The following is a 15232-nucleotide window of genomic DNA, read 5'->3' as shown; positions in this document are numbered from 1 at the left end:
AAATCCTATAATTTTATTTAGTCCAACCTGGGTGTGTTTAAGGAAACATACTGAGCTCTTAGTTTGTGAATTCAGGCAGATCCGTTGTTCCAGGCCCTGAGATCCCTGGAGTTGCCCTGGTGTCTGTAGCTCCTTCTTTAAACTTGTGAACTACCCCATACACTTCAGAAATTCCCTTCTGTACTTATGCTAATATACATCAGGTGCCTGTAACTTGCAACCGAAATAATTTGTATTTTATGAGTAAGCCCATGGAGTGTGAGGACTGTGTGAAGGGGAGCCTTCTCCACTGGGGACACTGAAGTCATAGAGTAGCCCCAGGAGGCCTGCTTCCTGCTGTCTCCCCAGCCTACCTGCCCTCATCAGGAAGGAGCTCCCTGACATCTGCCTCCAGGCTTCCCTGATCTTGTTCCCTTCATTCACTCTGCCCATTTAGCTCTGTCCTAGCTTTCAAAGCCCAGTTCAAGTTCTACCTCTCTCTGACTCCTCCTAGTCAATTTCATTTCTCAAAATCCTTATGGCATTCATCACCTGACCATTCATTCTTACACCCACTTGCGTCCCATATTTTATTTGGAAGTTTGGGCTGGGTGGTGTCTAAAGTCCTATCAGCTGTAAATTTCTCAATCTGTTGTCTTCCCATATGTCACATCTCCTTGAGGAAGTCTCCATCTTCTCCCTCAAGAAGAGATGAGGAAGGGTTTGAGCAACAGGGCTCAGCACAGGTTTGCAGAGCATCAACATAACCGCACATGGCAGCAAATGTGGCCCATGATCTCCATTCAAGAACCCAAAGGCTTTTATTTTTATTTTTTCAAAATGGAAGTACCTTTTTTCCTTTTATTATATAAGTAACATACTTATGGTCAAGTCAGTCAAATATTACATAAATTTATAATGTGGAAAGGGAAAATCACCCATAATTCAATTCCTCAGAGATAACTACTATCAAAATATTATTTCAGAGTTCTGCTATACACAAATATGCATGTTTCAATGGGTACTTCTGGGGACCACATGGAGATCCCTTAAGTTGAAACTGGACAAACAGAACAGTGGATGGTTCTAGCTGAGATTTGGGATAGTTTCTGAATTCAGAAGTATTCACCAGCCACATCGCATGTATTAGCTGGAACCATATATGAAACTACAATACTCAGCTGTTTCTAACCTACACAGTGATTACATATGGCTCCACTTAATGTATATGAAGCCTAGAATGTCAGAACTGATAGAGCCTTAGAGACTTTCAAGTCTATTTCATTATGTTGAAGAGGAAAACGGATGAGAGATAGAAGTGTCCAGCCTAAGATCATATACCACCTTAAGTGGTAGAATCAGGGCTGCTTCTCTTCCTACTGGACCATGTACCTACGTCTCATACTCTGCTTCTTTTAATATAATAATATTTTAGGTGTGATATCAGTCTTGTCTTGTCTTGTCTTTTTTTTTTTTTTTTTGAGACAGAGCCTTGCTCTGTCGCCCAGGCTGGAGTGCAGTGGTGCAATCTTGGCTCACTGCAACCTCCGCCTCCCGGGTTCAAACAATTCTCCTGCCTCAGCCTCCCAAGTAGCTGGGAATACAGGCATCCGCCACCAGGCCTGGCTAATTTTTGTATATTTTTAGTAGACGGGGTTTCACCATGTTGGCCAGGCTGGTCTCGAACTCCTGACCTCAGGTGATCCGCCCACCTTGGCAATATCAGTCTTTTAGAAGCAGATTCAATATGACCTCAGAAAACTCACAGATAGTCGTGGTGGCTCACACCTGTAATCCCAGCACTTTGGGAGACCGAGATGGGCAGATCACTTGAGGCCAGGAGTTCGAGACGAGCCTGGGCAACAACATGGTGAAACCCTGCCTCTACTTTAAAAAAAAAATATATATATATATATATATATATATAAATTAGCTGGGTGTGGTGACAGGAATCTGTAATCCCAGCTACTCAGGTGGCTGAGGCAGGATAATTGCTTGAACCTGGGAGGTGGGGGTTGCAGTAAGCCAAGACTGGGTTGCTGCACTGCAGCCTGGGTGACATAGGGAGACTGTCTCAAAAAAAAAGAAAAAGAAAAAGAAAAGGAAAACATTTCTCACAGAACTCAAAACTGAAGAGGCTGCTTTGGAGGTAGTTTAGTCCTGTTGACTGGCAATGTGGCTGGGAAGTACCCTGTGACTTGGTTCAAGAAGCATATGAACCATAGAGCTAACAAGGCCTAACATTCAGGGTCCTGACTCACATGAGCTCCTTCTTAAGGTCCTAGTAGGAGCCCTAGCAACATATGAATGTGGCAGTATATTTGCATAATGTTTGCAAAAGTAAGATATTTTAGAATTCTTTTTCTTAAAGAGAGTCCCCAGAATTGTATGACCTTCAGGCCTGGATCCACTCCTGTGTGGCACAGAGTTTTGAAAAGCACTAGGCAAGGAGACCAGAGTTCCTGGGTTCCAATCATGGCACTACTCAGGCCCAAATGGGCGGCACAGCACTTGCCCTGCTTTCTTTATGGGAGTGCGAGTGGGAGTGGTGGCAGGATGGTGGTGGTAAATCATATCTGTGATATGGGATAATCATCACTGCTTCTCATGGCTTTTGAAGATAACACATAAAAAATGTGTCCCCAGAGCATCTTCCTGTCTCATTTCCCTCTGCTACAACTTCTCCTTTCTCCAACCTTCAGGTCCCCAGTACTCCAGCCACTGAACCAGTTATTGGTCATTATCTGTTGCTACTTTTATATGTTTGTTCATGGACTCCCACTGTTTATAAAGTCTATCTTTTCCTGGGAAAAAATCCTTATGCACAAGGCTTCGGTCTACCAGCCCCTCTTCTCCCACCCCAGTGATGACCTCCCTTAGCCCTGTTTCTTGTTGCTCTTACAGATAGGGACACTGAGACCTGATGCAGTCCACAGCAGAGTTCTGGAGGCCCCACACGCAATCTGCAGGTGTCTTGGTCTTCCACCATTCCAGCCCTCTCGTGTTAGATCATAGACACACGGTTCTTGATATACACATGATAGGGGTCACTACGCTTGTCCACTTTGCGGGAGCGGGTATATCCCAGGATGAGGCTGCCCACAGTGACAGCAAATAGAAACATGACAAAGAGAATGTACATGTAGGAGTTGTCATCACGGCCAGGTAGGCTGGCCGGTCGCTCTTCAGTCTGGTTGTCTGGCCCCAGCCCTGGCCCTGGCCGGCAGAGCAAATTGCTGTGAAGAGTGGCATTTAAAGCCTTCAGCACGGCATGTAGGCTCTCATACCAAGTCTCAGTTCCATTGGTAGTCTCCATAGCAACAGGGATTGAGGTGGGGGAAGACTCGGTAGAAGCTCTGTTGGCAAGAGAAAAGAGAGAGGGGATGGCTCTGTCACCTGGAGCTCAAATGACCTCTTCCCTTCAGATCCCAGTAAAATCCTAGCATCATGGCTGATATGGTTTGGCTGTGTCCTTACCCAAATCTCATCTGGAATCATAGCTCCCATAATCCCCATGTGTCATGGGAGGGACCCAGTAGGAAGTAACTGAATCATGGGGGTGGGTTTTTCCCATGCTGTTCTCATGACAGTAAATAAGTCTCAAGAGATCTGATGGTTTTATAAAGGGCAGTTCCCCTGCACCTGCTCTCTTGCCTGCCACCATGTAAGATGTGCCTTTGCTCCTCCTTTGCCTTCTGCCGTGATTGTGAGGCCTCCCCAGCCATGTGGAACTGTGAGTGCATTAAACCTCTTTTTCTTTATAAACTGCCCAGGCTCGGGTATTCCTTCATGGCAGTATGAAAATGGACTAATACAATAGCTTATTCTGGTTACTTGATTACATGTTTGTCTTTTCCACTAGACCACATACTAAATAATAAAGGCAGGGCCTATATTTGTTTTACTGACTGCTATATGCAATCACTTATGACAGCACTCGGTAAGTACTCAATAAATAATTGTAGAATAAAGCCTTCCCCGACCATCAGAACCCACACTAATCTCTCATTTCTTTAGATTCTATAAATCACTGAACTTTAGGTTAGAAGGACCTTAAGGATTATTTAATGTAACTCTTGCCATTTTACACACAGGGAAACTGAGGCCTTGAGAGAATAAGTGGCTTGTCCATGATCACAGAATATTGGAGGTAGAGCCAAGACAGAAAGCCCTGCTCCTTGTGGCTAGCTTAGAGCTGCTTCCACTTCCAAGCTAGCTCTCAGCAGGACTGTGTGGCACCATAAGAAGACATTCATCACAACTCTCCTTCAGCACAGTTCTCTTTATAGACTCCACAGACAGGCTGGGCACAGTGGCTCACGCCTGTAATCCCAGCACTTTGGGAGGCTGAGGCGGGTGGATCACTTGAGGTCAGGAGTTGGAGACCAGCCTTACCAACATGGTAAAACCCCATCTCTACTAAAAATACAAAAATTAGCTGGGCGTGGTGGTGAGCACTTGTAATCCCAGCTACTTGGGAGGCTGAGGCAGGAGAATCGCTTGGACCCAGAAGGTGGAGGTTGCAGTGAGCCAAGATAGAGCTGCTGTATTCTAGCTTGGGCCACAGAGTGTGACTTTGTCTCAAAAGAAAAAAAAAGACTCCATGGGTACACCTTTTTGGAAGATGCCTGGGGATGGTTTAAATTTCATCCTACCTAGAGGCCAGAAGCTGGATCATTTGACCTCTCAAGCATCCTGTGTCCCAAAGACTAGATATTCCTAGCTATTTGCAGAAATTCTGTTGGAAAGGAGGTGGTCAGGGAAATGGGAACAGGTTGGCAACCACTGTAGGCACTGGAGAAGAGAAGAACAGCTTGGGCCTGAGGGCGGGAGAGTGAAAGGAGTTCTCAGTCTGGCTTGGGGTTTACCTGCCCACAAAAAGAAGACACAAGCACGCCAACTATCTTGTCTCCTGAAATAAAGTCATTATGTACCTGGCATATACTAAGTGATTATAAATGTTCCTTTTCCTTCTTCTCAGAGATCCTTAGTCTATAATATAGAAATAACCTTTTTTATTTTATTTTATTTATTTATTTTTTTTGAGATGGAGTCTCGCTCGTCGCCCAGGCTGGAGTGCAGTAGCGCGATCTCAGCTCACTGCAAGCTCTGCCTCCCGGGTTCACGCCATTCTCCTGCCTCAGCCTCCCCAAGTAGCTGGGACTACAGGCGCCCGCCACCATGCCTGGCTAATTTTTTTGTATTTTTAGTAGAGATGTGGTTTCACCGTGTTAGCCAGGATGGTCTTGATCTCCTGACCTCATGATCCACCTGCCTCAGCCTCTCAAAGTGCTGGGATTACAGGCGTGAGCCACTGTGCCCAGTCAGAAAGAACATCTTAAAACAGACTTGCATCCTTGTCTCTGAAAAACCATATGTCATTCCCTGTAAACAAGGCCCCACACTCACTTCCTTTAGGGAAGCCTCCGTTCAGTGCTCCCCACCCCTCAGCCACACTACACCACCTTTATCATCACAGCCTTCCCTTCCCCCAACACTTAACATGTAAGGCAATATGTGGCTATCCTCTTGTTTTTGATAAGGATATCATCAGGCCACATGCGCCTGGTCAGCAGGGCTATGTCTCTTCCTCCAATCTGGAGGACTACCCTGAGACTGGGTGTTCTCCTTTCCCAGGGCACTACCCTGCGACTGGCTGGGCATTCCCTTTTTCTAGGGGACTGCCCTAAGACTGAATGGGTGTTATCCTTCTCTCAGTAGTTTCTAGTAAAGATGTCCACTTTAAGGAATTCTCTATGGGCCAAGCATTCAGTCCTCCATCATATGGGCAGAACTGTTAACAAACTAAAGTTAACTAATGTGATTATTAACCATAAGATCTCTTCCCTGGAAGATATGATCATTCTGACCATGATAAATATTCATCAGTGGCTCTATGAACGCAATTAGCCAGGACTGGGCAGCATTTTATGCAAGGCCTTTGGGGCCCTCTGCCATCTAGTACTTGTGCTGTCCTGTCTGGATGGAGGAGGGGAGAAGAACAAGAGCTCACTGAGTTAAGATCCAGGAGACATACGTTCTCATCTACTACCCCATGTGTCAGGCAAAAGATCTGTGGCTGCTTCTTCCCTCGTGTCTGCCAATAGCAAGTAGGAGCAGCATGAGGAAATAAATAACTCAAAAAATCATCCAGATAGTTATCACCAATATAGGCCAGGCCCTGTGATGGGAGCTCGGGGTGGCTCAGATCCAGTGCCTTCGCCCAGATCCAAGGGCTCTGCTCTGATACAATGCAGGGGACAAGCCAGGAGCTACTAAGGCTAAAAGGAATAAGTAATGGATACTGATCAGGGCTTAGAGAGTGTCCACAGTGATGGAGGCATTTGAGTTGGACCTTGAAGGATTTTTAAGAGGCAGAGAAGACAAAGGAAGGCAACATGAGCAAAGGCGCAACAAAGTGTGTACATGTTTAGAAGAATGGAAAGTAGCATAAAGAGGTTGAAGTGTAAGATGTGTAGAAGAATAGCATAGGATGTGGGACAGGAGAGATAGGAGCCAGATCATGGGCAGCCTTGAGTGCCACTCTGTAGAGTTGGAACTTTATTCTGTAGCTAGGGAAGATAAAATGGTCAGATCTGTGCCTGGAAAGGATACTCTGACTGTCATGTGGACTGGAGGGAGCTGGAATTGAGGCAGTGAGCCCAGCTACAAGAGTCTTGAAATAGTTTAGTGCAAGATGCTGAGTCACGAGTTGGGGCAGAGAGGATAACAAAGTGGGGAAGTGGGGGTAGAGACAGATGTGAGACCCGAGGATGAAATGGCCAAGTAAGGGTTGAAGGAGGAAGGAGCCTCAGGCAATTTCACAGGTAGACAACAAACAAACAGTGTAAGTGTCTGGAGGAGCCTACTCTGAAGGAAATAAGTTCCTTTCCCTGGTTGGGCTTCGGTTTCCTCATCTACCAAGAGATGACCATAGAGTTGTTGTATGGTAGGTATAGAGTTCCAGTTTTGCAAGATGAAAAGGTTCTGGAGATCTGCTGCACAACAAGGTGAATCTAGCTAACACTACTGAGTGTATACTCAAGAATGACTAAGATGGTACATTTGTGTGTGTGTGTGTGTGTGTGTGTGTGTGTGTGTGTTTTAAGCACAATTTAAAAAAATAGGCCAGGTGCGGTGGCTCACTCCTTTAATCCCAGTACTTTGGGAGGCTGAGGTGGGCGGGTCACCTGAGGTCAGGAGTTCAAGACCAGCCTAGCCAACATGGAGAAACCCCATCTCTACTAAAAATACAAAAATTAGCCAGGCACATGCCTGTATTTCCAGCTGCTCAGGAGGCTGAGGCAGGAGAACCGCTTGAACTTGGGAGGCGGAGGTTGCAGTGAGCCGAGATCATGCCACTGCACTCCAGCCGGGGCAGCAGAGCAAGACCTCTGTATAAAAAAAAAAAAAAGAAAAAAGAAAAGAAAAATGATCATCCTTGGCCTCCTCCTTCAAGGCTTGCTATGAGTATACACTTGTATTATATAGAAGAGGATTAAAAACTTTTTATTTTCAAGAAGCAAATATGTATACATAGGTTTAAAAAAAAAGAATGGACGCAGCACATACTGTGAAGGTGAAAGCTCCTAGTCGTCCCGAGCTCCAATCCCAGGGCAGGGCAGTTACCATTCAGTTTTCTTACGTATCATCGGAAAGGGGTTTTAACTGACAGGGAGAGGGAGGGAAATCTCAATCTGGAAGACTCACCAGCTGGCAAATTCGCTGGCTCTCAGTCAGTTTCAGGAGGCTCTTTGTGGACACACTAAGGCTCCTCAACCCCCGAGCCTCTTCAGGATGTCTCTGGACACATCTGAGATCTCAGTATTGACTTCGGAGCTGGGAAAGCCCAGAGCTAGAAAGCAGAAAAGGAAGGAACCAGGGTGGATTGCCCAAGGCCAGGCCCCAAGGATTGTGCAATAGTCCTGCTGTGGGCTCTGACCCCCTCCCACAGCCCCTCCCCTTCCTGCAGCAGCTGGGTCAGGCCAGCCTAGGGTTGCAGTTAAAGGAACTGTGCAGTGACCAAAGGGCCTCTGATTGCTGTCCCCCAACTCCAGACTTAGTGTCTTCATTGGGTGACATCATGAGAAATCTATTTAACATGTGGACTCACACTCAGGGACCAGCTGATGGTGCAGCCTAAAACATTCCCTTTCCTAAGGGTTACCTTAGCAAGGGCCTTTTAGAATGCCAAGGGAACAGACATGAGTGGGAGAATGGCAGCTGCGTTGATATTTTACACAGGAACAAATGATGTGTTACCACCCAATCTATTCAGATAGACAGGATATGAACACGGTCACAGAATGAGCACTATCTGTAGCAGAGCTTTGTTGTGAAAATTAAAGAACATCATGTAGTGCTTGGCACTAGACACTGCACAGATGGCGGTGGTTGTATTTTGTAGAGCAGAGGCTGGAAGGGCCTTCAGAGCCCATCTAGGCTATATGCCCTTACTTTACGGTGAAGGAAATGGAAACATAGGGGGTTGTCCCGGCTCAGCTGCTCCTTGTGTGACTTTGGACATAAGACTTCCCTTTTCTGTGCCTCAGCTTCTGTCTGCATCTGTAAAATGAAGGGGTCCCAGTTGGTTCTAATGTCCTGTGATGATTTGAATCATGAAACCAAGCTGTGAAACCATGGGAAGTTAGACAGGCTGATGGGAGAAGCATTTTGGGGGATTTCTAGAGCTTCTCAAATCCCAAGATAGAGAAGGCTGTGGACCTTTTCCTCACAGGTTAAGATGCTTCTGAGCCCTGGGACTGACTTACATCTGATATCCCAGCCAAGCCAAACTGAGGGATTTACTCATTTTTCCTCTTCACAGCTCACCTGCCAGGATGATCCAGCCTGAGGAGGAGATAGACTCTGCAGAAAGTGGGAGAAGGGGACAGTGTGGAGGTCAGCGGGGGGCTTTGAGGCAGTGTTCCGTGAGGGGAATAAAGATTCATGAGACCTTTCACACCTCAGGGCCTCTCTGGATAGACTAGGATGTTTGTGATTCTGACAGGAGGAGGAAAGAGGCCATAGTTCCACACCTCTGGGTGCTGGGTTTGTGTGGGAGGGAGGGCCTGGGTGCAAGGGCCTCCTGTCTGAATTAGGAGAGGCAGAAAGCTGATGAAGGCACAGGTTGGTTCTCTATGGGGCTCTGGGACTGCCTCTGGGGCTCAAGCTGGGGACTCGCAGTCAGGAACAGGGGAGTTTTGCCACTGTTTCTGAGTTCCTTGGCTTCCCTGTCCAGGAGAGTCCCTGATTACCAAGATCCTTGGATGGGGAAGACAGAGCTCCTGCCCTGGAGAGGTCTTGCCTTGAAATAGAAGATAGGCCAGTGAGGAAAGAGGGTGAGCAGATGGCCAAGCTGACAGGGACTTTAAGGATCTTCTAGAATCTAGATTCCAGGCCAACCCTCCATTTCGTAGATGAGGGAACTGAGGCTCAGAAGGGAGAAGTGACTAGTCCAAAATGACATGGCCCATAAATGGCAGCACTCAGACAAGAACCCAGGTGTTTGGGGGTACTGTTCAGGTGCTCTTTCCACTACAAATGGCAGTGTTTCCTCACATCTAAGCTTCACATCACACCAGACACAGCCTCCTAGTGTCATGGGGCATCATCTCCTCTAACTTTGTTACTATGGCCTTTTCGTGCACCACAGATTCTCACCAATCTTAGTCAAGGACCCAGTGAGATGGAGCTTGGTAAGCTTCGGAGGAGGAGGTAGCCTTCCTTTATGCTCTCATCTCCCATGCACCCTGCTGCTCCAGACCTACTCCTGATTCCCTAGATGAGCCAGGTTCACTCTCTGTTCCTGCTATTTCCCACACATTACCAGGTTCTCACAAAATGCACTTGCCTTGCACTTGTCCAACCCCTACTTGGGGACTAAAGCTGTGATCTGAGGGATGAACTGGGGATCTTAGTGGGGTTTTCATTCAGGTTGCTCTGGGGGAAAAGTGAAACTCTACCCTTGGGTCTTTCTTTCCCATTGCTCCATTTCAGCTACTCTCAGAATGAGTGTCTTCAGTGTCTGGAAATGAAGTACAGAGAGGCAGGTAGAAAAAGTCACATAAAGCAGGTAGGTGATCCAAAGACAGCTCCTGGGGTGTACAGTTTTGCCACTGTCCCCTCAGTGGTCTTACCACTCTTGTGGACTGGAGAGCTGGTGGAGTAGGAGAGGAGTTGAAGGAGTGGCCCCTAGCATCCAGTTGGAAGGAAAAGGAATAGAATCTGAGCTGGAAGAGATCTTCATGATCATGTTGTTGGTGCAACCCCCTCATTCAACCAGTGGGAAAATAGACCCTCCTCCCCAAGGCAATCACCTGCTTAAAGTCTCACAGCCCAGTAGTGGCAGAGTTGGAGCCAGAAACCAAGTATCTTGACTTCCCCTCCACAGACCTTTCCACTATAAGTTCCCTTCTGCCAGTAGGGCAGACTCTAAACTCTTCTGATTACCACTGAAGTGCCTTGAAATGTGACTCTGACACTGGCCTCATCTCCCCACAGCTCTTCTCAGTGGCCTGCACCCATGACACTGAACTACAGGCCACTCCAAATACTCCTTGCACTTGCACATCTCTTGCCTTTGCTCATGCTGTTTTCTTAAACAAGAATGCCCTTCCTCTTTTTACCTGCCCGGCAAACTCCTACTCATCCTTCAAGACCCAGCTCCAATTCATCTCTGTAGACCTTCTCCTGGGACACCTCCTTGCTCACTCCCTAGCCAGTTAGTCTCCCCTCTTGGTTTTTCCCCAAAAGTGCTTTGCACGAAGCCTTATTAGAGCACTATGCTGTATTGAAATTGTGTGTGTGTGTGTGTGTGTGTGTGTAACCGTGCTTTGAGGTAAGAGGGCAGGGTCCTGTGCCTCATACATTTCTTTATTTCCCAGCCCTGATACCTAGCAGGCATTCAAGAATAAATGAATCAATGCCTCTTCTCTAAGAGCATGCCTCTGCTCTGGCACACACATATACATTCATGAAAACAGCTTACAATATTTAAAAAGCAACCTCCAGGGAAGGGCAAAACAGATTTCATTTGGTCTGGGGAAGGGATGGCTCAAAGAAAAGCAGTCATCTCAGTCAGGTGGGGTGAGTCACAGGAGGAGGAATTCTAAGCTTTCTTTGGAAGCCCAGATGCTCCCTGCACCTGGACCCCATTCAATCCAAAGGGCAAACATTCTTGGCCTCAAAACACCAGCAATGGCTTTGCAACCCTCTTCCCTGTGTACCTACCCAGGGTGTGGCTATATACACCCACCCACTGCACACACACACACAGTCCAACTCCCCGGTCCTTCGGCCTGTGATCTTGCCGTTCAAGTGTTCCTTTCATGATTCTAATCTTGGCTGTATGCTTGGCTCTGTGTCCTTGAACACTGCATTTACTTCCTCTGAACCTCATCTATAAGATGGGGATAATGATCCCTGCCCTGCCTAACTCACATGAGAACTGGAGGAGACAAGAGATGGGAAAGTTTTAGAAATTGCAAACATACAAGAAAATTATCAGGCAGCCTGGTCACACTGTTTCCTTTCCTGTCTCCATATCTTTCCTTTCCCCCCATATTATCAAGAACAGCCATCTCTATGTCTCCTTTCCCACCCCAGCTCTCCTAGCCTCAGACGCAACCAGGAGGTTCTTCTTATTCTTCTTGATTCCCAGGAACCTCACCTTCTCCAGAAGCCTTCCTTGTTTCCCACCCTCTCTGATCATCCCTGCAGTCCTTTATCATTGAGGGGAAACATTCTGTAGTCCTGTAGCTGGTGGAGAACACATCAGAGGGGGAATCAGGAGACCTAGGTTCCTGCCCCTACTATGCCAACACGTCTAGTCATGCATTTTGGTTGAGTAACTATCACTCTAGGCCTCATTTTCCTCATCAATAAGATGGAGTTTCTTGTCTTTCTTCCCTCTCAGAAGGTATTTTGATCACTAGCACATTAAATTTATGGACGTGCTTTGAGAGGTATGGAGTGAGTGAGGGATGGAGAAGGTGATGGTTACCATCTCAAGGAGTCAAGAAAATCTGAAAGCAGTTTCCAGGCCCCCAGCATGGGTCTCCTCCATCAGGAACAAAGTGGACGGATGCAAGGAAATAAGGAGGCGCTCACACGTTTACAATATGCCTTTGTAGGTGAAGTGGAGAGAGCCCTGGGCTAGGACTGAGGAAACTTGGGTTCTAATTCTGTTTGGTCTCTGTTGTAACCTTAGGTAAATCATCTCCCCTGGGGTATCAGTTTCCCTATATGCAAATTAGTGGGGAGTCGGGAGAGGATTTTAGGAGGGGATACTTTGGTGGGCTTTCGTGCAAGGACTAAACTCACTTATTTTCGAGATAAGAGACTCCCAGGTCCAATCCCCCTTTCTCCTTCTGTCCCATGGGGTATGCAGGCAACAGGAGCAGGAGGCCCATTTTACAAATGGTGACCCAGGAAAAGCGAGGGCAAGGCGCAGAGCTGAGGGGTGACTGCCCGGGTTTACACAGCCTGTAAACTAGAACTCAAGTCTCCCGACTCCCAGCCTCGACCTATGTTACTGGCAGCAGAGAATGATTTTGGGAGTCCCCAGCTTTCCCGGGACTAGGTCAGACAGGGTGAGGGACACAGTGTGGTAGAGGGAATGGGCAAGTCAGCTCCGCAGAGCCAGTGGCCCCGGCCAAATGAGACTGTGCTGGGTCCTGAAGTGTCTTTTCTGCGCGTGCACTGGCTGCCAGCCGCAGGTGTTCACTTGCACTCCTGTGGGTGTGCAGGAACTTTTCCTGTCGCCGTCTTGAGGGCTGGGACTAACGGCGCAAGTCCCCACGGTTTCCAGACGGGGCGCGCAGAGCCCAGCTCCCTACTCCCACATGCTGCTCTGCGATCACTGCGCTCGGGAGGATCGGGGAGGATCCTGGAGGACTTGCTCGGTATTTGCAGCGCCCATCCCTGCCCCACGCCCCATCGGTTCCACATTCTCACGGAGAGTGCCCCGTGACCCTTGGAAGGGAGGCGGGAAGACCCCTCACTTGCACCTCCGACTGTAGCTCAGCCTTCCCAGCTCAGTGGGTGCCTTACCTGCCTCTCAGCAAGGTTCTGGGGCGCCCGTTTGCTCGCTGGCCTCTGACCGAGGATGGCCCAGGCGCTGCGACCCTGTGCATTCCACCGGCCCGGTTCCACTCCGCGGGTGCCCGGCACCGCCCAGCGCGCTCTCTGGCTCTGGGCTCCCACCCGCGCTCGGATCCCTTTTCCCTCCCCTAGGCGTCCCCTCCCCCGGCCCCGCCCGGGCCCCAGCACACCCACTTCTCCCGGGGCTGGCCTTGAGTGCCTCCGCCCAGCTCCTTGGCCTCCCCTGGCTGTGGGCTACGACCCTTCCGTCCCCTGCAGCGCCTGCTTCCTGGACCAGAGACCGAAAGCCTCTCGCTCCGCTGGGCCTCAGCAAGCCCAGCATGAGGCCGATCTCCAGGAGCCGACTTTGCTGCGGCGTGGCTGTGTGGTGGTGGGCGAGTCGCTGCCCCTCACCGGGACTTGGCCTCGCTGTAAAGTTGGTATAGTTCCACCATGCATTCTTCACAGGCTTATGGTTGGGGTCAGATGAGACCTTTGAGTCCAAAGTATTAAAACCAAAGGGTCAACAGCAAGTTAATATGATTCTTACACAAACTTTTCTACATAGGATGCAGAGGCCCAGTTGGAGAAGGGATTTGCCCAGGTGGCAAAGCCCAGACCCAAAATCTGCTACACACCCCCCTCTCTCTGAGTAGCACCAGCAGGTGTTTCCTCCATCAAGCCTCAAAAGTTCCTGACAGTGCCTGACCAACTTGTGTTCAGCCACACCTTACTCATCTCTGTCCCATGACATTTTATTTTCCACCACTATGCCCTCACTCAAACTGTTGTTTCCTCGCTGGTGACATTGCAGGCTTCAGAGAATTGGGGCAGCTGGGGAATAAGAGCCAAGAGGCTAGTGGCAGAGAAAGGAACAGTTCCAGAGAATTTCTCCCAGGGACCCTGTGGAGTACCCTTTTACCCGCTCACTGCCTCAGAATAATTAATAACAGCCTCAGGCCGGCTCTCTCACTCCCTTGCAGAGGTCTGCTCCAGGATATCTGAGGCACATACTCTCAATTACAGAATCTCAGAATATATCTAAGGCATATTGTACCCACCTTGTTTTGACCCAACTATTCCTTTTTCTCAATCTGGAGATCACCTCTTAGAAAAGTCATCCTTATCACCTAAGCTTGCAATCTCAATTTTCTTTCTTTCTTTCTTTCTTTTTTTTTTGAGACAGGATCTCACTGTGTCACCCAGACTGGAGTACAGTGGAGTGATTATGGCTCACAGCAGCCTTGAACTCCTGGGCTCAGGTGATCCTCCTCCCTCAGCCTCCTGAGTAGCTGGGACACACCACCATGCCTGGCTAATTTTTGTATTTTATAGAGACTGGGTTTCTCCATGTTGCCCAGGCTAGTCTCGAACTCCTGGGCTCAAGTGACCTGCCCACCTCCACCTCCCAAAGTGCCAGGATTACAGGCATGAACCACTGTGCCTGTCCTGCAGCTTCAGTTTTCAATCTGCCTAAGAATCCCCATGGGAGTTTGTTTTACTGAGTAGACTTTCGGGCTCCATTCCAGAGGTTCTAATTCAGGAAATCTGGAGTGGAGCCCAGAAATCAGCATTTTTAAACAAGATTTCCAAATGACTCTGATGCAGATGGTTCTTGAGACTAGCCATGCAGTCCTGGCTTGGTCAGGGTTCCTTCTCAGATCCTGCCCATGGCCTTGCATTTACTCTGTAGGACTGTTGATGACAGTTATAGAAAGTAACCACCTCATCTGCTAAGTTGTGAGTTCTTTGAAGATAGGGATTGTCTTTTGTTCTAATAAAATCTTAGAACCAAAGTCTTAGAATCATATCTTAGGATTCTAGAATGTAAATTGGAAGAATTCTCACGAGTTTCCTAGTCAAATCCCTCATGAGCCTAACAGATCCTCCCATTTCTTTATTTTTGGAAACATATCACCCAGGCTGGAGTGCAGTGTGCGATCTCGGCTCACTGCAACCCCTGCCTCCCAGGTTCAAGCAATTCTTGTGCCTCAGCCTCCTGAGTAGCTGGAATTACAGGTGTGCCAAAACACCCAGCTAATTTTTGTATTTTTAGTAGAGATGGGGTTTTGCCATGTTAGCCGGGCTGGTCTCGAACTCTTGACCTCAAGTAATCTGCCCGCCTTGGCCTCCCAAAGTGTTGGGATTACAGGCGTGAGCCACCACACCC

The 15232-nt window shown here is 48.2% G+C and overlaps 1 protein-coding gene across 2 annotated transcripts; it reads right to left on the bottom strand.

Moving 5' to 3' along the window:
* Positions 1 to 1451: 1451 nt before the first annotated feature.
* KCNE3 (potassium channel, voltage gated subfamily E regulatory beta subunit 3) lies at positions 1452 to 7735 on the bottom strand. Of its 2 annotated transcripts, XM_011996182.1 has the most exons (3): positions 7690 to 7735; positions 2023 to 3335; positions 1452 to 1524 (listed from the first exon to the last, which is right to left on the bottom strand). In XM_011996182.1, exon 2 carries the CDS (start codon positions 3293 to 3295, stop codon positions 2984 to 2986), a length of 312 nt encoding a protein of 103 aa, XP_011851572.1. In that variant the 5' UTR covers positions 3296 to 3335; positions 7690 to 7735; the 3' UTR covers positions 1452 to 1524; positions 2023 to 2983. The 2 variants fall into 2 exon arrangements, with proteins under 2 accessions (XP_011851572.1, XP_011851571.1); XM_011996181.1 differs by lacking the exon at positions 7690 to 7735 and having other exon boundaries at positions 2023 to 3737.
* Positions 7736 to 15232: the final 7497 nt, after the last annotated feature.

This window comes from Mandrillus leucophaeus, unplaced genomic scaffold, assembly GCF_000951045.1.
Source record: "Mandrillus leucophaeus isolate KB7577 unplaced genomic scaffold, Mleu.le_1.0 Scaffold504, whole genome shotgun sequence".
NCBI classification, from domain to species: Eukaryota; Metazoa; Chordata; class Mammalia; order Primates; family Cercopithecidae; genus Mandrillus; species Mandrillus leucophaeus.
Note: the sequence above shows the minus strand (reverse complement) of the source record. Positions and strands in the feature narration are given on the sequence as shown.

Coding starts and splice junctions, on each gene's coding strand:
- KCNE3 (XM_011996182.1), bottom strand. CDS start 3,295: ATGGAGACTACCAATGGAACTGAGACTTGGTATGAGAGCCTACATGCC.